This window comes from Salmo salar, chromosome 13, assembly GCF_965601325.2.
Source record: "Salmo salar chromosome 13, fSalSal1, whole genome shotgun sequence".
NCBI classification, from domain to species: domain Eukaryota; kingdom Metazoa; phylum Chordata; class Actinopteri; order Salmoniformes; family Salmonidae; genus Salmo; species Salmo salar.
The window spans coordinates 70511657-70537851 of record NC_138303.1 but is presented as its reverse complement, the minus strand read 5'-3'; the positions used below and the strand labels follow the sequence as shown (position 1 = coordinate 70537851).

The following is a 26195-nucleotide window of genomic DNA, read 5'->3' as shown; positions in this document are numbered from 1 at the left end:
CAAATGTATTAAACTTAAAAAACAGAAATACCTTATTTACAGTAGTATTCATAGCCTTTGCTATGAGACTCAAAATTGAGCTCAGGTGCATCCTGTTTCCATTGATCACCCTTGAGATGTTTCTACAATTTGATTGGAGTCCACCTGTGGTAAATTCAATTGATTGGACATGATTTGGAAAGGCACACACTTGTCTATATAAAGTCCCACAGATGACAGTGGATGTAAGAGCAAAAACCAAGCCATGAGGTTGACGGAGTTGTCCGTAGAGCTTCGAGACAGGATTGTATACACAGATCTGGTAAAGCGTACCAAAACACATCCCTGGAGAGACCTGAAAATAGCTGTGCAGCAATGCTCCCCGTCCAACCTGACAGAACTTGAGAGGATCTGCAGAGAGGAATGGGAAAAACTCCCCGAATACAGGTGTGCCAAATTTGTAGCATCATACCCAAGAAGACTTGAGGTTGTAATCGCTGCTTCAACGAAGTACTGAATAAATGGTCTGAATACTTATGTAAATGTGATATTTCAAAGTTTTTGTCTAAATTCACAAACATTTCTAAAAATCAGTTTTTGCTTTGTCATTTTGGGGTATTGTGTATAAATTGATGAGGGAAAAAAACTATTGAATCAATTTTAGAATATGGCTGTAACATGACAAAATATGTAAAAAGTTAAGGGGTCTGAATACTTTCCGGATGCACTGTAAATACAGAACCAGTCAAAAGTTTGGGCACACCTACTGATTAATTGTTTTTAATTTATTTTTACTATTTTCTACATTGTAGAATAATAGTGAAGACATCAAAACTATGAAATAACACATGCACTATAGTAACACATAGGGTAACTGAAAAAGTGGTCAACAAATCAAAGTATATTTTAAATTTTAGATTCTTCAAAGTAGCCACCCTTTGCCTTGACAGCTTTGCACACTCTTAGCATTCTCTCAACCAGCTTCACCTGGAATGCTTTTCCAATAGCCTTGAAGGAGTTCCCACATATGCTGAGCACTTGTTGGCTTTTCACTCTGCAGTCCAACTCATCCAAAAACCATCTCAATTGGGTTGAGGTCGGTTGATTGTGGAGGCCAGGTCATCTGATGCAGCACTCTATCACTGTCCTTATTGGTCAAAAAGCCATTACACAGCCTGGAGGTGTGTTTGATCATTGTCCTGTTGAAAAATAAATGATAGTCCCACAAAGCGCAAACCCGATGGGAAAGTGTATCACTGCAGAATGCTGTGGTAAACATGCTGGTTAAGTGTGCCTTGAATTCTAAATAAATCACTGACAGTGTCACCACTAAAGCACCCCCATACCATCACACCACCTCCATGATTCACGGTGGGAACCACACATGTGGAGATCATCCGTTCACATACTCTGCATCTCATAAAGACACAAAGATGTCCACCGGTCTAATGTCCATTGCTCGTGTTTCTTTGCCCAAGCAATTCTCTTCTTCTTATTGGGGTCCTTTAGTAGTGGTTTCTTTTCAGCAATTCGATCATGAAGGCCTGATTCATGCTGTCTCCTCTGAACAGTTGATGTTAAGATGTGTCTGTTACTGGAAATCTGTGAAGCATTTATTTGGGTGCAATTTCTGAGGCTGGTAACTCTAATGAACTTGTCCTCTGCAGCAGAGGTAACTCTGGGTCTTCCTTTCCTGTGGCGGTCCTTATGAAAGTCAGTTTCATCATAGCACTTGATGGTTTATGCGACTGCACTTTCAAAGATCTTGACATTTTCCAGATTGACTGACCTTCATATCTTAAAGTAATGAGGGCCTGTCATTTCTTGTTGCTTACTTGAGCTATTCTTGTCCATAATATGGACTTGGTCTTTTACCAAATAAGGATATCTTCTGTATACCACCCCTACTTTGTAACAACACAACTGATTGGCCCAAACGCATTAGGAAAGAAATTCAGACAAATTAACTTTAACAGGCACACCTATTAATTGAAATGCATTCCAGGTGACTACCTCATGAAGCTGGTTGAGAGAATGCCAAGAGTGTGCAAAGCTGTCATCAAGGCAAAGGGTGGCTACTTTGAAGAATCTCAAATTTAAAATAGATTTTGATTTGTTTAACACGTTTTTGGTTACTACATGATTCCATATGTGTTATTTCATAGTTTTGATGTCTTCACTATTATTCTACAATGTAGAAAATAGTAAGAATACAGAAGAACCTTTGAATGAATAGGTGTTCTAAAACTTTTGACCGGTAGTGTATATAAAATAAACACTGTAAAATTTCCCACCAACATTAGACCAATCATGTTCTGTATATGTTTGGTGGGATGTTGATGGAATATTGCCCTAACCCTAAGAAAACCGGACACAGGAATGTTCTTGCAGCGTTCCAGTGAAACGTGTCTAGAACATTAATAATAGATATTCTGAGAACATGGCAGCGGTGGAAAAAGTACCTCATTGTCATACTTTAGTCAAAGTCAAGATACCTTAGTAGAAAATGATTCAAGTAAAAGTGAAAGTCACCCAATAAAATATTACTTGAGTAAAAGTCTAAAATGATTTGGTTTTAAATATACTTAAGTATCAAAAGTCAATGTAATTGCTAAAATATACTTAAATTTCAAAAGGAAAAGGAAAAATATCAATAATTTCAAATTCCTTATTTTAAGCAAACCAGAAACCACCATTTTATTTTTTATTTACGGATAGCCAGGGACAGACTCCAACACTCACACATCATTTACAAACAAAGCATGTGTGTTTAGTGAGTCCACTCAATCAGAAGCAGTAGTGTGATGACCGGGGATGTTCTCATCTTAAGTGCGTGAATTGGACTACCTTCCTGTCCTGCTAAGCATTCAAAATGTAATGAGTACTTTTGGCTGTCAGGGAAAATGTATGGAGTAAAAAGTACATTATTATCTTTAGGAATTTAGTGAAGTAAAAGTAAAAGTTCTCAAAAATCTAAATAGTGAAGCAAAGTACAGATACCTCCAAAAACTACTCAATTAGTACTTTAAAGTATTTTCACTTAAGTGAACATTGCAACTGGGTTCTGGGTAAGTTCTGTTTGACATTTAGGGAATGTTCTCCTAACTCTAACTCTAAAACATGCAAAATAGGTTCACACTAGGTTTTTGCCCACATACTGTACATAGAATGCTCCCTTACTAACGGAAAACAGGACACAAACATCTGGGGACCATTACGGGTAGCATTACAAAAACATTATTTTTCTCTAGAATTGTTAACTGGTTTAGCAGCAAAAGGTGAAAGAGCCTTGGTTGCTAAGACAACTTATGCTGAAGCAGAAACCGCTCTGCAAACATTAATTATTGTCAATTGTGCACCAGCGGTGCTGTTTTTCTGCAGTGTTGTGGAAATAATATGAAAACGTTCAACGATAAGGAAAATAATAAAATATGAATAGGGTTGAGTCAGGCAGAGCCTATGTGCGCAGCAAATTTCCAACTCTTCCAAAAGTTGCAAAAGAGAAGGAAACAGTGTTTGGAGGATATGGCTCATCTGTGCAGCAAGTTAGTGGCATAATATTTTGGGAATATGTAGTCAAGTTTGATGTGTTTCTCAAATCTCTCCAGACCCCCCCAAAACTGGCATGAATATTAGAACAGAAGACATGTTTTTTGCTTTGACACAAGGTTCATTTTAAGATCAACCATGAGAGACATGACTTTACTTTCAAACTTTCTCCTACTCAAGTCCTGGATATTTCTTTGCTTACTCTGGTTAGTGTAGCTTACATACCACTACTGATATGAATGTATAAATGAAACCCCAACAGGAGTCAGGGTAGGTTAACATAGAATGCCAGAAGGTCTAGTTGTTTTGTCACCTGGTTCAACTCATCATGGTCTTCATTGGGCCAATTAGCAAAATCACAACAATCAAGAGTGCCTGCACACGCTATTTCTCTCTAAGGCTGAAGTGTCCTACCCTTGGTGACCTCCCGTTCCAAATGAATTGCTGTGACATATGCCTTGACCATCTGTTCAATCTTAAAGTAGAATATGCTGCTGAGATACAAAAGCAGAGTAACTCTATCACAAATCTTAAGAAAGTACACAAACTTTTTCCCTTTCATTAACAACCTAACATCATTATTTAATCGATTGGACTGAAAATACAGGCCTAACCATTTCCGCCCATCTTTTGGACAAGGAATTGCTGTCACGCTAAAGCCCAAATTATCTTAGGTTAACCTTGCCATCACTCACCCTGCAACCATAAAATAACAGAGTAATGGTCAATAACTCAATTTCCACTTCTTTGCCTCAATCTAATGTTGCCATGTTGATAGAAACACAAAATACAAATGCTCAATTACCTGTGCTTCCGTTTCCCATTAAAGTTAAAAGTAACAACCCAGCCCAGCACAACCTTTCCAGTCAGTCCCCTGTAAGTTGCAGTAGCAGCTGCTGGTGGGACCAGGGCTTTTGGAAAGTAATGAGATCATGCTAATGTTGTATGTGACATTTCAGCTGATTGGGAAGGGGTTATCTCCAAGTAAAGGTGCCTCTCCATTTTAGTCTCAGCCCCATTTCCCCCTCCTCACACACAGAAAGAAACACACACGCACACACGCACACACACAGTCATCCACACACACAGAGGATAAATAACTGATACTGGCACGTTTCTTTGAATAGCAAGACTTTAGAGACTTTATGATGTCCGTTGCGAGAGCAGTGATTATCCTACAAGACTGCTGATGTCTGGGGAAATTAGATTTGATGCTACGTGTGTTGACATTCGATAACATTTTGAGTGTCAGTATTTCTGTAATGTGGTACCTGCTGCTGTTGTGTACAAGACCCTGCTACTGTATCTCTTGAGAATTTCCCCCTTGAGTGGCTCCTGCTTTCAAATATTTAACGAACAGGTGAAGAAATGTTATGTTGTAGTGTCTGATGTATAGAGAAAAGGTACGGTCCGTACTCTCTTGCAATAATACATCATAAGGTTGTATAGCCTACACGCCACCTTTGTCAATGTGGCAGACAGCTTGAAAGGTTGATTTAACCTGGTTGCAAGTACTGTTTCATAATCAGTAGAAGGTTAGAAAACTGAAGTATGTGTACATGCATATGTGTATGTCAAATTCAACAGCTGCTGCTAGGAATTTGTTATGGTTCTATGTATTTTTATGTAATTATCATGGTTTGAGTTATGTGGCTTTTGGGGAGCCATTTTAGGTAATACCTTGTGCACCTCTGTATGCTTTCTACATTTAAACACTGATGTTTTTGTGTTCTTTTTTAGGCCACAAATTTGTCACTGAAGGGGAATACGTTGATATGACAGCGATCACTAAAGAACAGTCGGGATCGTATGAATGCATCTCCTCCAATGACATCTCAGCCCCAGATGTGAGGACGGTGAAAGTCACAGTCAATTGTAAGCATAAAAACAAACAATGACGGCAAACAGCTCAACACTCAAACAAAGCTAAATAGTCAGCTAATATGGCTCTTTTATCAGCTACATGGTTTTTCAAGGCTGTTGTTGATCCTAGCTTGTTGTAAGAGCTTACTGGGGTAAATAAATTAATTTAAGAAGCCTTTTGTTAGTTTAACATGCTAGCTAGCGTGTACATTGGTATCAACAGAAAACATATTGAAGGACTTCACAGAATATTCAGGATAACAGATACTTCATCTGTTTGAAACAGTTCAGTTTAAAGGACAGCAAATTAATGGTTATCAGGTAGGTAGACATAGCAATATGACATAATTCATAAAAGCATCATTTCAATCTTTCAAGACTGCAAAAACATGCTGTTTCCAATGTGCACCATCCCGTGAGGCATACCCACATTAGGAAGACCCAATAGTGTCAGTCTTGGCAGATCAGAATGTTGGTGTTGATTTCTGTAAGCAGAAAGTTGCCCAGCTGTGTGTGATGATGTCATATTGCTGATTTTACCTTTAATGATAAAAATGGATATGTACCGCTATAAAACTAATTTCATGTCATGCATCCTACAGACGCTCCCTTCATTTCGAATGCCAGGAGTACAGGTACCCCAGTGGGCCAAAAAGGGGTGCTCCAATGTGAGGCCTCTGCTGTTCCTGGGGCAGATTTTGAGTGGTACAAAGAGGACCGCAGGTAAGTCCTTAAAATATATTTTTTAAATAGTCTATGTTATAAATGTCCAATGCAGCCATTTTAATCTCAATATCAAATAATTTCTGGGAAACAATTAACCTTTTCACATGTGAGTTCCAAATATCTCTAACGGTCGCCCCAGCGTGAGTTGTTTTATACACATGATTTCAGGATTATTAACACGTGCTGCCTGCTAATTATCTATAGGCTATGTTTCAACTTGTGAATTTTTTATTATTTCTAACAAAAAAAATGTAATACAATTTTATTGAGGTGTGTTCCGCCTCCTCGTTAATTTACATTAAAGTAGCCCATTTCAAGGAATTTATGTTTGAACCTTTACTTAGCCGGACAAACTTCTCTCTTCGAAAGCCCAAGCACTTCCACAGTGTTTCCGCACATCAAGTATGCAGATATTTGCGCAGTCTTGCACGAACTGGAACATTTTCTGACTGGCGCTCGCATTGCCTTCGTTGTTGTCTTCCTTACAATGAATCATTTTGGACATGTGTGCGTTCCTATCAAAGTAAGTGCCTTATTTTCTGTATATCGTGTAGCATACTGTAGCATACAGTATGTATGTATATGTGTACAGTACCAGTCAAAAGTTTGGACACACCTACTCATTCAAGGGTTTTTCTTTAGTTTTACTATTTTCTATATTGTAGAATAAAAAAATAAAAAATGTAACTAGGCAAGTCAGTTAAGAACAAATTCTCATTCACAATGACAGCCTACACCGGCCAAATCCGGGCCAATTGTCCCCTACGGGACTCCCAATGACAGCCGGTTGTGATACAGCCTGGATTCAAACCAGGGTGTCTGTAGTGACGCCTCTAGCACTGAGATGCAGTGCCTTAGACCACAGCGCCACTCGGGAGCCCAATAATAGTGAGGGCATCCAAACTATGAAATAACACATGTGGAATCATGTAGTAACCAAAAAAGTGTTTAAAAATCTAAATATATTTTATATTTGATATTCTTCAAAATAGCCACCCTTTGCCTTGATGCAAGCTTTGAACACACTTGGCATTCTCTCAACCAGCTTCATGAGGTAGTCACCTGGAATACATTTCAATGAACCGGTGGGCCTTGTTAAAAGTTGTGTTTGAGCCAATCAGTTGTGTTGTTACAAGGTAGGGGTGGTATACAGAAGATAGCCCTATGAAGTAAAATACCAAGTCCATATTATGGCAAGAACAGCTCAAATAAGCAAAGAGAAACGAGAGTCCATCATTACTTTAACATATTAAGTATGACGACTCAGGATAAGACCCAGATGCAGACAGTTCGAATAACAGATGTTTATTATAAAACAGGGGGCAAGCAAATGACAGGTCAAAGGCAGGCAAAGGTCGGTAGTCCAGGGCCAGGGAGTCCTTGATGTAGGTCTCCATAGCCTTGGTCTCCAGACCTGACAGTGAACACAGTCGTCCCCGGGGTGGTGTGGTGCCCTGGAGAAAATCAATCCCACAGTCATAGGGTCGATGTGGATGAAACGAAGTGGCCCGGGCCTTACTGAACACCCCCCGGAGGTCCTGGTACTCTGCGGGAACGGAGGAGAGATCTGAGGCTACTTTTGAGCCAACAGGAAGATGTTCCGGGGCAGGCTGCGCCAACTTGAGGCAATTGGCGTGGCAGAATGGGCTCTAGGCCATGATAGCACCTCCAGTCCAGTCGATGAGGGGATTGTGTCACTGGAGCCAAGAGAATCCCAATACCACGGGAACTTGGGAAGACTTAATAATCATGAACTCTAAAGCCTCTCTGTGGATCCCTGACACAGCTGTGGTTGTGTATTGCCTCCCTGTGGTTCCCTGATGCAGGTTGATGGGAGTGGTATTGTGGGCCGCAGAGTCGATGAGTACCGGGAGAGATTTTGACTGGTTCCCCCAAAGCAAGATGGCATGGAGAGGGGTGCTAGTAAGGGGAGAAGAAAAGTTATCCGTATGGCCCACCAGAGTACTCACACCTACCGGTGAGCCTGATCTTTTAGTGGACAGGTAGACACGAAATGACCATTAGTCCCGGAATACAGACAACTCTTCGTGTTAAGTCTGCATAAACATTCAGCTGGAGACAACCTAGCTCTGCCTAGTTGCATCGGCTCGGGAAGAGGCGAATTGGCAGATTTCAGAGACTCTCAGGAGAACTCAGGTAGCCTTGGATTGTCTCAGAAACGTAGACGTTGGGGACTTCCAGGATGCTTCAGAGACAAGGTGGAATCCTTGGGTGGGCGAGGGGAACAGGAATTGGACCTCCTCTCCTTCCTACGTTCCCATAGCCGCCCATTGATCCAGATAGTCAAGGCGATGAACGTTTCGACATCTTCGGCAGTTCCCGGGCTGCGAACTGGTCCTTAACTTCCACCGATAATCCGTGTAGGAACGTGTCGTACAGGGATTCCGGGTTGTAGGCATTCTCGGCAGCTAACGTGCAGAAATCCACCACATAGTCTGCCACACTGCAGGAGTCTTGCTGAAGCTTGAGTAACTACCGGGCAGCCTCTCTCCCGGACAACGGAGAATCGAAAACCTTCTTCACCTCAGCCACGAACTCCTCCAGACTGAAGCACACGGCAGACTGTTGTTCCCACACTGCTGTAGCCCAGGCAAGAGCCCTCCCGGACATCAGCGTGATGAGGTATGCTATCTTCGAGCGGAAGGAGGAGGGCTGCAGCTCGAAGATGAGTGAACACAGAGAGAAACCCCCAACAGGTTCCAAATTCTCAAGCGAAGTGTTCCGGGGGAGGTAAGCGGGGTTCTTGGGAAGCCGGGGTGGCCGGGAAAGACGCACTGCTGACAGCCGGGTTACTGAGGGGCTGGAAGGTTACCATCGTGATAGGCTGCCTAACAGACAACCTGCGGAATTGCTCCATCAATGTAATAAACACACGGTCATGGCTTTCTGCAAAGCTCTGGAAACCTTCCATAAGACCATGAAGCAACTCCTCGTGCCTCTCAATAGTGACTCCTTGGGAGGAGACGGCATTGCGGAGCTGGTCCGAGTCTGCTGGGTCCGTCATGGCCAGTTCGTACTATCACGACTCAGGATAAGATCCAGATGCAGACAGTTAGAATAACAGACATTTATTGTAAAAGAGGGGGCAGGCAAACGACAGGCAGGCAGAGGTTGGTAGTCCTCGGCAGAGTCTGTAAGGTACAGAGTGGCAGGCAGGCTCAGGGTCAGGGCAGGCAGAGGTCAGTAATCCAGGGCAGTGTCAAAAGGTACAGAATAGTAGGAAGGTTCAGGATCAGGGCAGGCAGAATGATCAAAACCAGGATAACTAGAAAAACAGGGGCTCAAGAAAACAGGAGTACGAAAAACACGCTGGTAGGCTTGACGAGACAAGGCTAGCTGGCCACAGACAACCAAAAAACACAGGTATAAATGCACAGGGGATAATAGGGAAGATGGGCGACACCTGGAGGGTGGTGGAGACAAGGACAAAGACAGGTGGAACAGATCATGGTGTGACATGAAGGTCTGTCAATGCGGAAAATGTCAAGAACTTTGAAAGTTTCTTCAAGTGCGGTCGCAAAAACCATAAAGCGCTATGATGAAACTGCCTGTCATGAGGACCGCCACAGGAAAGGAACTCCCAGAGTTCATTAGAGTTACCAACCTCATAAATTGCAGTCCAAATAAATGCTTCACAGAGTTCAAGTAACAGACATATTACAACATCAACTGTTTAGAGGAGACTGTGAGAATCAAGCCATCATGGTCGAATTTAAGCAAAGAAACCACTACTAAAGGACACCAATAAAAAGAAGCGACTTGCTTGGGCCAAGAAACACGATCAATTAGACGGGTGGAAATTTGTCTTTTGGTCTGATGAGTCCAAATTTGTGCTAACAGTGCTAACAGCCGTGTATTCGTAGGTGAACGGATGATCTCCGCATGTGTAGTTCCCACCCTGAAGCATGGAGGAGGAGGTGTGGGGGTGCTTTGCTGGTGACAGTGTCAGTGATTTATTTAGAATTCAATGGACACTTCCTGCAGCGATATGCCCTTCCCATCAGGTTTGCGCTCAGTGGGACTATCATTTGTCTTTTAACAGGCCAATGACCCAACTCACCTCCAGGATGTGTAAGGGCTATTTGACCAAGAAGTAGAGTGATGAGGTGCTGCAACAGATGACCTGGCTTCCACAATCACCCAACTTCAACCCAATTGAGATGGTTTGGGATGAGATGGACCACAGAGTGAAGGAAAAGCAGCCAACAAGTGCTCCGAATATGTGGGAACTCCTTCAAGACTGTTGGAAAAGCATTCCACATGAAGCTGGTTGAGAGAATGCCAAGCGTGTGCAAATCTGTCATCAAGGCAAAGGCTGACTTCTTTGAAGAATCTAAAATATATTTTGATTTGTTTAACACTTTTTCGGTTTCTACATGATTCCATATGTGTTATTTCATAGTTTTCATGTCTTCACTATTATTCTACAATGTAAAAGAAACACCCTTGAATGAGTAGGTGTGTCCAGTTTTATTCAAATGTTTTCAAGTTCTGGTGAAAATAATGCATTCAGATGATTGCATAGATTGTAATGGACACCTATGATGTGTGTAAAATACTTTTTTGAAGGTTGTACTGATTATAATGACCTAATGCTAAGCTATTTGCCAGCTATGTGTGGCGCCATGTTTGTTGACATTACAATGCCGTTTGCGTGTCACGTAAATGTCTGTCTGACCAAAGATGTTATAATGAGGTGAAGGAATGGTTCAATTATCTTTCAAGTAAACTTCCGGAAGTGAATGAAGGGACATGAATGATCGTAGACTACACACCCCCTTCAACATGCACACTACAAACAAACCAAACTCATCTTATTATTTTTGGTTAACGCGAAAAAACAAACATGGCGGCAGGCACAAACTAGCCATCATCGGTTTACTTTAGTTTTTCTGAAAGTGTTTTACTCAATTATTTCAATCAATGGTGAGCTTACCCGTGATGTGATGAATTATAAATTGTAATTGCTATTAGCTAATTCATATTGTGGTTTCTGTCAGCTGAGAATTATCTAAATATGACGGCTTGTGTTAGATCAATCTTTCCTCACTTAGCACAAGGTCTAATGTAGCCTACATTTTCCGGTTTTGAGGATTGTGTATGCTGTCTCTACTTCTGTGAATGTCTGAACATTGCAACCCAAAATAAACTGGTGACATTCAAGACATAACTTTGTAAGGACTGTGTTTGTGCAAAATGTTTCTGTGAAAAAACAGTGCGGCTAGCTCAAATGCTGACTGTTGCATCAATCGAAACTTGACATTCTAAATAAGTGTTGTAATCACACCGGTTTGAGCATACGTTGCAGGGACCACTGTAGATGATCACACTCGTTGGTTGGTATGTGTGAAAAGGTTATGTACCTTACTGTGATTGTTTTTTTATTAAAATGGTCTAAAAGAAACAAAAATAGCTTATTAGCAAGGAGCAATTTCTCAAGCAATAATTTTGATAGGACTGTCTGGGCATAGTCTGAGTGGAGAGGGGAAAACTGAAAACGAGTTGTTATTGGCAGAGAGGTTTGGAAGTGTATTTCTTATTCGTCTAGTAACTATTATAAACCGGGTAGTTAAGATACTGGATGATTATTGGCTAAAGCAACATTTAGCTGTGTGTATGCGAGCTTGTATACCATGTTTAGCCTTTTCATCTTGATATCATTGTGCCTTTTCACTTTGATAAATTGGCTACATCAACAAAAGTTTGACATGCCCATGTAGAAAATAAGAGTTTAGATGAACTTGAGAGAAACAAGAACAATGTGAAACAAACAAAATGGGCTCTTTCCTGCTTCACTGACTGGTGTGTGGAAAAAGGGATACATTCTGAGTTTGGGAATACAACAAAAAACGGAGCTTAACGACATCTTACAAGACTTTTATGGTTCAGTCAGGAACATGAATGGCGAAGAATATGAGATTAGCAGCTACGCTGGACTCAGAGCTGGTTTGAACCAACATATCAAAGACCCCCCCCCTATCAGTTTGGCATGGAATATACAGAAAGACACCGAATTCACAACGAGCAACAATGTGTTTGTCGACGTAATTAAAAACGTGAGGAAAGAGGCACGCGACAAAGCTGCCCACTACTCAGCCATAACTGAAAACGACATGCAGCTCATCAAACAATCCAAGGTTCTGGACACTGAAACACCTGATGGTTTGGTGAACAAAGTATGGTTTGATGTTCAACTTCATTTTGAGTGAAAGGGGAAGGAGGGAAACCGTCTGTTGAAACCTGACTCATTTAATATATGTACAGACGAGAACGGCTTACAGTGTGCGACTCTCGTTCCACAAACCCACAAAAAAACACAATTGCCCGCAGGAGAAGAACAGGGAGAGTGGACGGGGATACATGTTTGAACTGCCGGGTGATCCCCTCTGCCCGATAGCTACGCTTAAGTAGCATCTGTCCCTCCTTCCCTCCATCGCCCCGGCGTTATACCTCCTCCCGAAACGGAAAGCAGTGAATGGATACATATGGTATGTAACTGTTAGCTAGCCTTCTAAATCAAATTTACCCTGACAATATAACTGGTAGCTATGTAGGCTTACCTATTAGCTAACATTATTGTCTTTTATATGTTTCAGGTACATCAAAAAGCCGATGGGAGTCGCAGATTTACACAAACCACTGCCTCCGAACCACCATGATCCAGAAACTGTCGGATGTCGGACTAAAGGCACGATAAATAATGTCTGTCAGTGGACACAGATCTGAAACCTAACTTTAAAGTTACTGGATGCCAAATCTGGAAGCGACAAAGCGGTGGAGCACTATTCTCTCTGACAACAAAGCAGCAACTTCCCCAACTAGAAGAATGGCATCCATTTCCAGCAGCATGGATCTAACAAACAACAACATGGGCAAGCCAACAACAAACAATAACGTGGCATTTTTTTCATTCGTGCACAATAAAAGGCATCATTCAGATCAACATTAATAAATAATTGCTGTGTGTTAGTCACTCGAGAAGTGGCGCTAATGCTCTGTTTTTGCATATGTTTAATGAAAGCTTGCTAGCTAGCCTGCGGTTATGTTGCATAGCAACCAGTCTAGCAACGAGACTACTTTTTCTGGCGGAATGTATTTATTAAAACAACATTTTCAATATAGATGTGTCGTTCTTTGCCTTACTGTGTTGGCAAATGGTTTCTAAAAGCAAAAAGGCACCTCGGGGGTTAGTGGTATATGGCCTATACACCACAGCTAAGGGCTGTATCCAGGCACTCCGCGTTGCGTTGTGCATAAGAACATCCCTTAGTCGTGGTATACAGTGAGGGGAAAAAGTATTTGATCCCCTGCTGATTATGTACGTTTGCCCACTGACAAAGAAATGATCAGTCTATAATTTTAATGGTAGGTTTATTTGAACAGTGAGAGACAGAATAACAACAACAAAAATATCCTGAAAAACGCATGTCAAAAAAGTTATAAATTGATTTGCATATTAATGAGGGAAATAAGTATTTGACCCCCTCTCAATCAGAAAGATTTCTGTCTCCCAGGTGTCTTTTATACAGGTAATGAGCTGAGATTAGGAGCACACTCTTAAAGGGAGTGCTCCTAATCTCAGCTTGTTACCTGTATAAAAGACACCTGTCCACAGAAGCAATCAATCAGATTCCAAACTCTCCACCATGGCCAAGACCAAAGAGCTCTCCAAGGATGTCAGGGACAAGATTGTAGACCTACACAAGGCTGGAATGGGCTACAAGACCATCGCCAAACAGCTTGGTGAGAAGGTGACAACAGTTGGTGTGATTATTCGCAAATGGAAGAAACACAAAAGAACTGTCAATCTCCCTCGGCCTGGGGCTCCATGCAAGATCTCACCTCGTGCAGTTGCAATGATCATGAGAACGGTGAGGAATCAGCCCAGAACTACACGGGAGGATCTTGTCAATGATCTCAAGGCAGCTGGGACCATAGTCACCAAGAAAACAATTGGTAACACACTACGCCGTGAAGGACTGAAATCCTGCAGCGCCCGCAAGGTCTCCCTTCTCAAGAAAGCACATATACATGGACGTCTGAAGTTTGCCAATGAACATCTGAATGATTCAGAGGACAACTGGGTGAAAGTGTTGTGGTCAAATGAGACCAAAATGGAGCTATTTGGCATCAACTCAACTCGCTGTGTTTGGAGGAGGAGGAATGCTGCCTATTACCCCAAGGACACCATCCCCACTGTCAAACATGGAGGTGGAAACATTATGCTTTGGGGGTGTTTTTCTGCTAAGGGGACAGGACAACTTCACCGCATCAAAGGGACGATGGACGGGGCCATGTACCGTCATATCTTGGGTGAGAACCTCCTTCCCTCAGCAAGGGCATTGAAAATGTGTATTTCAGCACGACAATGACCCAAAACACACGGCCAAGGCAACAAAGGAGTGGCTCAAGAAGAAGCACATTAAGGTCCTGGAGTGGCCTAGCCAGTCTCCAGACCTTAATCCCATAGAAAATCTGTGGAGGGAGCTGAAGGTACGAGTTGCCAAACGTCAGCCTCGAAACCTTAATGACTTGGAGAAGATCTGCAAAGAGGAGTGGGACAAAATCCCTCCTGAGATGTGTGCAAACCTGGTGGCCAACTACAAGAAACGTCTGACCTCTGTGATTGCCAACAAGGGTTTTGCCACCAAGTACTAAGTCATGTTTTGCAGAGGGGTCAAATACTTATTTCCCTCATTAAAATGCAAATCATTTTATAACATTTTTGACATGCGTTTTTCTGGATTTTGTTGTTGTTATTCTGTCTCTCACTGTTCAAATAAATCTACCATTAAAATTATAGACTGATCATTTCTATGTCAGTGGGCAAACGTACAAAATCAGCAGGGGATCAAATACTTTTTTCCCTCACTGTATAGGCAGCGGTGTAATGTACTTAAGTAAAAATACTTTAAAATACTACTTAAATATTTTTTGGGGGGTATCTGTACTTTACTTTAATATTTATATTTTTGACAACTTTTACTGCACTACATTCCAAAAGAAAATAATTTACTTTTTACTCCATACATTTTCCCTGACACCCAAAAGTACTCGTTACATTTTGAATGCTTAGCAGGACAAATTCACGCACTTATCAAGAGAACATCCCTGGTCATCTCTACTGCCTCTGATCTGGTGGACTCACTAAACACAAAAACACAAAAGTTTTGTTTGTATATGTCTGTGTTGGAAAGTGTCCCTGGCAATCCATAAAGAAAAATTAAATTGTGCCGTCTGGTTTGCTTAATATAGGCAATTTGAAATTATTTACACTTTTACATTTTACTTTTGATAATTCAGTATATTTTGCAATTACATTTACTTTTATACGTAAGTATATTTAAAACCAAATACTTTTAAACTTCTACTCAAATAGTATTTTACTGGGTGACTATCCCTTTTACTTGAGTCATTTTTTATTAAGGTATCTTTATTTTACTCAAGTAGGACCGTACTTTTTCCACCATTGTATATAGGCCATAGAGCACACCCCATGTACACCCATCAACAGGCTGAAATTTCAGGAGGTATTTTCAAACAGCTCTTACACTAAAAGGGAATTGTCATCCTTTTCACATTTTCACAGTATTATTCCAACATAGTCTGGAAATGCATATAACAGAGGAATTCATGTTCTGACTGCACTGGGCCTTTAAGGGTCTTAGCCTTTGTTGGTTGTTAGGAGATTTATATCCCCCAGTTGTTTTTATTTTCCACAGGAAATATTTAATTTTGTATAATTATAATTTACTATTCAAATTACTTTACTTTCTTTGGACAAGAACCATCATGGCCACCAATGTCGAGTTGTGTTTGTTTTTGCATAATTTGTTTCTGTCAATGGGCTGCTTTGCTTGGACAACCTCTGAGAAAGTATAGTTTTTTTAATAATAAATCACTACACTATCTTGTTTCGAAAATAACCGGCACAGTGAAGTGTGGGGAATATTAGTGGTGCAGACAAATATATTTTTTACACAATGCAGATTGTTGTACAGCGATCCAGAGCTGTCGTCTCAGCATGACCCAATGAGCTGTGTTCAGTATTAGGGCTCTAGAGACTTATTTCAGAAGTATTTTTGTCGATGTAAGTTCCCGAGACTAATAGTCTTTACCTAGCAGCCATGCTTGTGCTAAACCCTTCTCAGGGACAGACACATACACCAGTGGAGGCTGCTGAGGGAAGGATGGCTCATAATAATGGCTGGAAGGGCACAAATGGAATGGCATTAAACCCATGGAAAACATGTGTTTGAAGTATTTGATACAATTCCATCTATTCCGCTCCAGCCATTACCACAAGCCCATCCTCCCCAATTAAGTTGCCACCAACCTCCTGTGACATACACAAATACCTACACAGCAATGCACTCAATGGGCCTTGTTAAATCAAACTGGACTGGATTATACTGATATTGTTTACAGACTACACCAAGGGTTTTAAACATACGGGCGTCCAATCTGGGGGATAAACTCAATATTTTCTTTATGACTAAAACCAAATCGAAACTGTGTAAAAATGATAATGGACTTATATTTATACAGTTTCTTGACTGTTCAGCTTGCTAATAATAGCTAGACAGTCAGGGGAGCATAGAAAATTACCAAAACAATGGATAGAGAGATATTTTTTGCTAATTTTGTTGGCATGGAAATGCGGCCCCCGGGCAAAATGTATTTGACACCCCTGGACTACACCTTCAAACCATATCCCTCAATGGGCCAAATTTGATTGAGATAAGATGTAGCTTTTAACTTCACGGATATAGGGATTTGTTATGGATAAACATATACAGTAGATATGGGATTCCAGTACCAATATTTTAAGAATGTATTTTCTTCTTTACAGACTCTTCAATGGACTGAATGGGGTTAAGATAGAGAACCAAGGTAAACAATCCATGCTTATGTTTCTGAATGTCTCTGAAGAGGACTACGGAAACTACACGTGTGTTGCACTGAACACCATGGGGATCACCAATGCAAGTATAATCCTCTATGGTAAGACTGCCTTACTGTTACTGTTAAAGTACAATATCGGTTTAATACTGTACATGTTATTGTGTGCACTGGGGATGCAATTATAGCAATTGAAGATGCTATAGTTTAAACACAACAGTATGTGGACACATGCTCAAAATCATGGGCATTAATATGCATTTGGTCCCGCCTTTGCTGCTATAACAGCCTCCACTCTTCTGGGAAGGCTTTCCACTAGATGCTGGAACCTTGCTGTGGGGACTTGCTTCCATTCAGCCACAAGAGCATTAGTGAGGTCGGGCCCTGATGTTGGGCGATTAGGCCTGGCTCACAGTCGGCATTCCAATGCATCCCAAAGGTATTCAATGGGGTTGAGGTTCAGGGCTTTGTGCAGGCCGATCAAGTTATTTCACACTGGTCTCGACAAATCATTTCTGTATGGATCTCTCTTTGTGCACAGGGGCAATGTCATGCTGAAACAGGAACGGGCCTTACCCAAACTGTTGCCACAAAGTTCGAAGCACAGAATCGTCTTGTATGCTGTAGAGTTAAGATTTCCCTTCACTGGAACTAAGGGGCCAAGCCCGAACCATGAAAAATAGTTTAGAACTCAGTATTGAGTGTTGCAACTGAGGACAGAAGATTTTTACGTGTTACGAGCTTCAGCACTTAGCACTTCGATTCTGTGAGCTTGTGTAGCCTACCACTTCGCGGCTGAGACATTGTTGCTCCTAGAAGTTTCTACTTCACAATAACAGCACTTACAGTTGGCCTGGGCAGCTCCATCAGGGCAGAAATTTGATGAACTGACTTGTTGGAAAGGTGGCATCCTATGACGGTGCCAGTTTGAAAGTTACTGAGCTCTTCAGTTCGGGCCATTCTACTGCCAATGTTTAGCTATGGAGATTGCATCGCTGGGTGCTCGATTTTATACACCTGTCAGCAACGAATGTGGCTTTTGTAGGCTATATAGAAATAATGACACTCAAATTTAAAATCATTAAACATAACAATAAGGATTTATATCAGCCTAATCAAGGTTTAGATTACATCACATATTCCGGTGTTTGATCTTCTAATACAGCTGCATGGGATTTCTATTAATGCATCCACTGGCAATGTCTGCGATAGGTATAACGCCTGGAGCCACTTGTGGATTTGACAATTACGATGCAGTTACACTTCCGACATTGCCTAAACAAGTACTGATATGCTATGCAGTTGTCGGTTACCGCAGGTTAACCTGGATCTGATTGAATCAAATCAAATCAAATTGTATTAGTCACATGCGCCGAATACAACAGGTGTAGACCTTACAGTGAAATGCTTACTTTCGAGACCCTAAACAACAATGCAGTTAAAAAAAAATGTGAATAAGAATAAGAGAAAAAAGTAACAAGTAATTAAAGAGCAGCAGTAAAATAACAATAGCGAGACTATATACAGGGGGGTACCGGTACAGAGTCAACGTGCGGGGGCACCGGTTAGTTGAGGTAGTATGTACATGTAGGTAGAGTTATTAAAGTGACTATGCATAGATGACAAGAGAGTACCAGTGGTGTAAAAGAAGGGGAAGGGAGGGGCAATGCAAATAGTCTGGGTGGTCATTTGATTAGATGTTCAGGAGTCTTATGGCTTGGGGGTAGAAGCTGTTTAGAAGCCTCTTGGACCTAGACTTGGCACTCCGGTATCGCTTGCCGTGCGGTAGGAGAGAGAACAGTCTATGACTAGGGTGGTTGGAGTCTTTGAAAATTTTAATGGCCTTCCTCTGACAGTGCCTGGTATAGAGGTCCTGGATGGCAGGAAGCTTGGTCCCGGTGATGTACTGGGCCGTACGGTCGGAGGCCGAACAGTTGCCATACCGGGCAGTGATTCAACCAGTCAGGATGCTCTCGATGGTGCAGCTGTAGAACCTTTTGAGAATCTGAGGACCCATGCCAAATCTTTTCAGTCTCCTGAGGAGGAATAGGTTTTGTCGTGCCCTTTTCATGACTATCTTGGTGTGCTTGGACCACGTTAATTTGTTGGTGATGTGGACACAAAGGAACTTGAAGCTCTCAACCTGCTCCACTACAGCCCCATTGATGGGAATGGGGGCGTGCTCGGTCCTCTTTTTACTGTACTCCACAATCATCTCATTTGTCTTGATCACACTGAGGGAGAGGTTGTTGTCCTGGCACCACACGGCCAGGTCTCTGACCTCCTCCCTATAGGCTGTCTCATCGTTGTCGGTGATCAGGCCTACCACTGTTGTGTCATTGACAAACTTAATGATGGTGTTGGAGTCGTGCCTGGCCGTGCAGTCATGAGTGAACAGGGAGTACAGGAGGGGACTGAGCACACACCCCTGAGTGGCCTCTGTGTTGAGGATCAGCGTGGCGGATGTGTTGTTACCTACCCTTACCACCTGGGGGCAGCCCGTCAGGAAGTCCAGGATCCAGTTGCAGCGGGAGGTGTTTAATCCCAGGGTCCTCAGCTTATTGATGAGATGAGGGCACTATGGTGTTGAATGCTGAGCTGTAGTCAATGAATAGCATTCTCACATAGGTGTTCCTTTTGTCCAGATGGGAAAGGGCAGTGTGGAGTCCAATAGAGATTGCATCATCTGTGGATCTGTTAGGGCGTTATGCAAATTGGAGTGAGTCTAGGGTTTCTGGGATAATGGTGTTGATGTGAGCCATGACCAGCCTTTTGAAGCACTTCATGGTTACAGATTAGCTACAGAATGCAGTTACACCTCCGACATTGCCTAAACAAAAGTAATTATATTCTATGCAGTTGCTGGTAACTGGGGGTTAACGCTGATCTGATTGAATCCTGGCCTAAATGTAGATGTGTCTGTATGGTGGGGTATAAAGCAGACATATACTGTACATTTGGTTTGTCAGTGGTCTTATTCATAGTTGTGGGGGAATAATCCACAGTGAACCAAACTTGCAGTTTTGTAATGTAGAATAAAGCCATGAATTAATTAATTGTAACATTGTTGCCATGAATAGGACAAAAAGCACCAACTTCTTGATTATCTCTAGAGGCATATCATGTGAATGAGCTGAGCCTATTTGGATACAATAGCTATTGAGCGAATACAATAGCCCAGTATACAAATGTGTTGAGTCATAGAAAACTTCTAAAACTCTTAGGATAGCATTACAGTTAATCCACAGTGTATTGTCAACTTTTCCTTTGAATGCAGCTCCAGCAGTTTACAGAGAGTAACAAACTTCAACAAAAACACATATTAAGAAGCAATTTTAGCCATTCTACACTATCCTATTCTCAACATTATAATCATGAATATCTCCTCTAGCCTCAGTCGTGCTCCTCACTTCACATGCCAAGGTATTTGGGGAATGTTGTTTGTTTTGTACTGCATGTTTCTTTTTGATCATCAAAGGGTATAGAATACCCTGTCATCTCTGATATGAATGATGGATTTGTGTTTAAAAAGCTATTTGAGATCCTGGCTATGCTTTGTTAAGATGGTCAGTGTCTAATGGAGCTTATGCTCAGTTTTCAAAGCAACCTGTCCTATTCAATGTGCAGGAGGAATGCAGCTCGACGCAGTAAGAGAGCTAAGTGGGGGAAGCACTGCCTCTTTAGATGCCTTACTGTGAAGTTAATATCTAAATATTTTTCCCAACAGGCCCCGGGACCATGATGCACGATGTGAACAGGGCAGCCCTGTCGCCCCACTGCTCGTTCTGCCTACTGCTGACTGTTTTCTTTTTGTTCCTACTCAAGTTTTGATGCAACACAGGCCATCCTCAGCTTCTATCAGCACTGAAAAACAACAAGACTCTTGGTCCCAGAAGAAGAAATGGAACAAAAGGAACCACCAATAACATCGTTGGTTTGCTCTTCTTTTTTGGGGGGTTTGCATTGGCGGTATGTTTTCTTTTGGACAAAAACCAGAAGACGGGACATATCTAGGAGGGTGGGGAGGGAGAGGGTCGACCTGGAAGCTGATCTGAGGTGATGGTAGTACTACCAAGTTTGTGTCACTCCAAGCTTTTGTATGTAAAAAAGGGGAAACAAAAAGTTAATGTAAGTGTTGATAGTTGACTGGTTTTGCCCAAATATTGAGGTGTACATTCAGATTACTGGTGTGTCCTGTCCTGTTTGTTCTCTGTACAATAACATAAGCTTTTTTAAAGTAAATTACAAAAAAATAAAACATGCAATGTGATTGTTCATTTTACTGTATTTTTACAGTTGTATGCAACAGAATAATAACAAAAACAGACCATTCAATATAAACAATGTCAACTTCAGTGGCAGAACAATACAATATCAAATATTTAAGGATTATTTGTGACAAATGAAGTCCATACACAGCAAAAAAGCACTGTTGAAACATAAACAGCACTAACACAGTTTTTGGGGTTGTCACTGAGAATAACTTCATAGTCAAAGACAAATGATGACAGTGCTTTTTAAGTTGTCTGAAATTGGCTAACGCCTTTTTGAAAGGAAGTTTTGAGACAGACAAGACTGATATACACAGGCAGAGATGTACAATGAAAACAGTTTAAGTGATTTGTTCTCTCACTGACTACAGTGACATCCCACAATCCCATTTAGCTAATGTGGGTGTCTACGAACAAACCACAAACGGTAAAGTAAAAACAACATGATTCCAACAGGATATATGTAGAAATGCGTACTGCGCTCCCCATTACAAGAAGTGAAGAGAAATGAGTCTTTGAGAGTCATTGATCAAATGTTCTGATCTCTCTTTAAATGGTAAAACCTTGCAGAAAACAAGAGAGTATAAACCCAGAAGTCATTCTAGCCCTCTGCATTGACCAGAGATTGAAACATTGTGAATGTCAGTCGGTTTGTGTCCTTCCACTGTTTCAGGCCCTATTCAAATAAACATTGAAACTGGTGTGCATATTGGATGTGTATATCTGCATATCTATTGAACAGACACAAAGGTTTCTGATTTAGGAACAGTTTCCAAATGACGTCGCCTGATTACCTAAATTACTGTCACAATCAATTCTAAAAATTCTGCAAAGAGCCTATCAGAAATTCACTGAACCACGTTATTTATTTCCTCTAGTTTAGAATGTTTCTCATGTACTTTACCTGCATGGTTAACTGTTTGATATAGCCAGGGCCGGCTCCAGGCATAAGCGGTCGCTTACGGCCTCAGGCTGCTAGGGTGCCCCAGAACAGCAACAACAAAACACTTTTTCTTTAAGGAACTCGGGGATCTCAACTTACTGTTGAGAGTTAAAATAGTAGAATACACAGGGTGCAAGTATGAAATTTGGTTGTGCATCAGCAATTTTTATCTCAATTAGCCATGTCAGCTAAAAAAAAATGTTAGATTGGTAAGTTAGTCTAGCCAGCTATCTACACTTGTAGTAATCATGGCCAATCACCGACCAGGCACGCAGGGCACGTGCCCAGGTGCCCTGACCTTGACCTCAAGGGAGCCCCCATTCATTTGATTAGACACTCTCACTCAGATATCATTAACATATCATTAATATGGCATAAGTTATGGCAAATTGTGGAGACCTGCAGGAAATTAGCTTTAAAACTGAAAAAAAGTATCTCCACCCCATTAGCTGTAAAACTGCCATTTTTTTATCCCTGCCCCATGGCAAAATGTGTGGAATTGCAGGAAATGTACTTTAAAACATACGTACATGTGAGTCCATTAATCGCAATGATGTCACCGTTATGGTGAGTAATCAACATGTCAGCTGAAGATAAAGTTTTACATTGTCCATAAATTATGAACTGTAAAAACAAAGTCCTTAGTCCTTTTGACTATGTGACACATTACTATGTGACACAAAATGAAACAATGACATACAAGTGTAGGAGGCTTTGAATCCAATTAGGATCACATGCGTATCAAATGCAGGCTCTAAAGTTCTTTCATTATAAAATGTCCAGTGAAAAACAATTCATTTGCCATAACAAATGTAGCTTGCCATTTGATCTCTACATTTTTTGCCCTGACCCCAGTGTTCTATCAATCAGAGGGTTGAATAATAAAGGGTGAGGATAGGTATGTCCCCTGTATCTCTATCAACTCTATCTATTTGGGGGGGCTCAAGCTGTTATATCTACTCCTTTTCTTTCAAATGAATAAGAACCATTCAATGTCACAGCTGTCACTTCTGATCAGCCTTCGCACAGCCACCCCACAATGCAATCACCACCTGGTTTGTTGCATGTTGGTCTTGTCCCAAAACTGCCTGGTTATCAGGAAGCAACAGAGAAGAGTGTGTATACACACACACACACACACACACACACAGGCAGACACATGTGCATGCATATACGTAAACACACACACAGACACCCTTCAGACAATGTCATTTTGAAGACTATAATGGGTTAAAGTTGGGCCTCCTGTCTTGGGAATTCATTTCCACAGTATTTATACTCTAGTGTAAATACTGTAAATACTACAGTACTCACTGTAGTGTATGAGAAAGTGTAGGATATATAGAAATAATAATGCTCAAACTGAAAAATCATTAACTGAAATAGTGAGTATTTCTATCATCCTTATTGAGGTGTAGATTACATCTCACATCCCAGCGTTAGACCTTGTAAACAAGGCTGCATGGGATTTCTGTTAATGTGACTCCGTGCAGCCAATGGCAATGTCCACTTTAGGTATGCCAGGAACCGGTTGTGGATTTGACAGCTTTAACACAGTTCCACCTCCGACGCCGCCAAAACAACTGCTATGTGGATGTCGGCTAAAGCGGATCTGATTGAATAGAGCCCTAACCATGCAAAGTAAGAGAAAACAAACTAAGGTTATGTAGTGCATTGTGTTTTATAAAAGAGAACATTCAATGATTTACTATTACTGGATGAATACGGATCAAATGAAATGTTGTCAATACACAAGGTTTTGAACTTGATGTTTATATGTAAAACATGAGTATTATCAAGACTGGTGTCTCCTAGGTCAGAAGGATAAACTGTTTTGTTTTTCTTGCCACACATGTACAGTGGCCCTTTGATGAGTATTTCTTCAAAGTTCTCCAATTTCTGCACTTTTATTTATGAAGAACTGTAGAGTGTCGTAACTTATCCACAAAATAAATGTCTCTGTCAATTGAGGAAAACTCAAAGGAAAGCTTTTTTAGCCAACACAAGTGCAGTCACACTGTCATAAACCTAAAGTTCAATGCGAATCTGTGTATAAATGATCATGAAAGGTGTATTAGTCAAAACTGTAATCTTGCAGTTATGACAAAGAGAGGGTCGAAAGATAGATTTAGATCCCTGGGAAACAAATCAAATCCTATTTTATTAGTCACATGCGCAGAATATCAACAAGTGTAGACCTTACAGTGAAATGCTTACTTACGAGCCCCCTAAGAAACAAAAGTAACAAAAGTAACAATAGCGATGTCATATCTAGTTAAACTGTTCCATGCCTGGAGTCAACGTACATTACTAAACTAAACTAAGCAGCACATATGCAAATGACTGGCTAGCTAGGGAGCTGTTGTTGTTTTTTCTTTTTGATCAAATCTCATCCAGTTTACTGTACAAAAGTGTCAAATCTTTAACCATACTGGGTACTCGGCAAAACTGTACATATGCTGTCAATAAAAGCTTTATTAATGGTCTATTAATAGTTAATGAACCCGTATGCATTAATTAATTATGTAAAAAACTATAAACAACAAACAGAATTTGCATAGGAAACCTTTTATTAATTGTCGAATGATAAGCCTTTTGTAACAAGGCTCAGCGTTTGGCAAGTAATAAGTATCTATACACGTTTTCTCATTGTTTTACATGACTCCATTCATGTTTGTTAATGATTCCTTTAGCAAATGGCACACAGATAGGAAGTGTCACCAAGTAGTATGTCTGTGTGCGAAAAACCATTATGTCCAGCTAACAGTATGAACGTAATACCCCTCAGAACCAACATAATACAACACAACTAATACGCAATCAGAAACAGTTCTCTGTTTTTCCTGCGGCATTATTTTAAAGGGATAGTTCACCAAAATTCCATACCTAATGAAAGGTTTCATTTTCTAAAAATAACTGATGGGTTCCATTTTCTTGTGGCCCCCAGTAGAGTTTCACAGATAGCAATCCATGATTTGGGTTTGTAAATAAACCAAAAGCAAAATGAGGGTCAGAGTTACCATGGGGATCCACTTTCAAGTATAACTTGTTAAATTGGAAACAATTAACACACATTTGGCTTCATGCAACTGGAAAATGCAATACTTCCTCGCTAAAGTAATTTGTTCTCTGGCTAAATTAAGTTCAAAATAATGGATTGCAGTGTCATACCACATGGAAGTATGTTTATCATGAAACATGAAAGGTATGTAGTATAACTGAAAGAGGGTACAATTATCTATATCAGGGATGAGCAACTGGCGGCCCCCCTTTTGTAGGTCTATGGACCAATTTCACCCCCTAAAATAAATAATAATACATATTATTATTATTTTATTTTTTACTCAGTCGGGGTCTCAACTTAATTTGCAATTAAAAAATGTGGTTGCGCATCAGCAGTCACCCAATTACGGGCAAGTCAGCAAATTGTTTCTCTTTGCTGTCATGAGGGGGGCCACTAAAATGTTTTGCTCGCAAGGTGGGGGGGGGGCTACTGCGGCCCCTCATGATGGGTTCCATTTTCTTGTGGCCCCCATCCCCATCAAAGTTGTCCATCCCTGATCTATATCACGCTAGCAGTGTGCCTTGTTTGCTTTTTTGTTGTTGAAATTATTAATGTAGTTGGACCACAGTCCACAGGTTAAGTATACCACACTCAACAACAATGGTATTATCTGGAAACAGTGGGTGCAATTTCATCAGAAATGCATATTGTGAATGTTTCAATTTCCAATATCAATTGTTTTGGAGTTTGCTGACTCTTGATGTCTCTTTTTTAATTTCAGGTTACAATATCCTTACGATAAACGTGGCAACTTTTAACAATTATTTTATAATTCATACAGTAGAAAACAACGGATGTCAATTGCACTTATCGGGATCGTGTTGATTAGTGGCGTAGCACAGATTCACAGGGCCCCCGCAAGGTCCGATCTTTTCCC

General features: G+C 40.9%; 1 protein-coding gene across 2 annotated transcripts in view; it reads left to right on the top strand.

The window, feature by feature from the left end:
• LOC106567659 (opioid-binding protein/cell adhesion molecule) overlaps positions 1-24230 on the top strand; it is a 469819-nt gene extending 445589 nt beyond the window's left edge. For both annotated transcript variants that reach the window (XM_045693500.2, XM_045693499.2), the window contains 4 exons: positions 5269-5403; positions 5994-6114; positions 16991-17142; positions 20768-24230. In XM_045693500.2, the coding sequence (XP_045549456.1) occupies positions 5269-5403; positions 5994-6114; positions 16991-17142; positions 20768-20871 (512 nt within the window). In that variant the 3' untranslated portion in view covers positions 20872-24230. The remainder of the gene's footprint in view (positions 1-5268; positions 5404-5993; positions 6115-16990; positions 17143-20767) is intronic.
• Positions 24231-26195: the final 1965 nt, after the last annotated feature.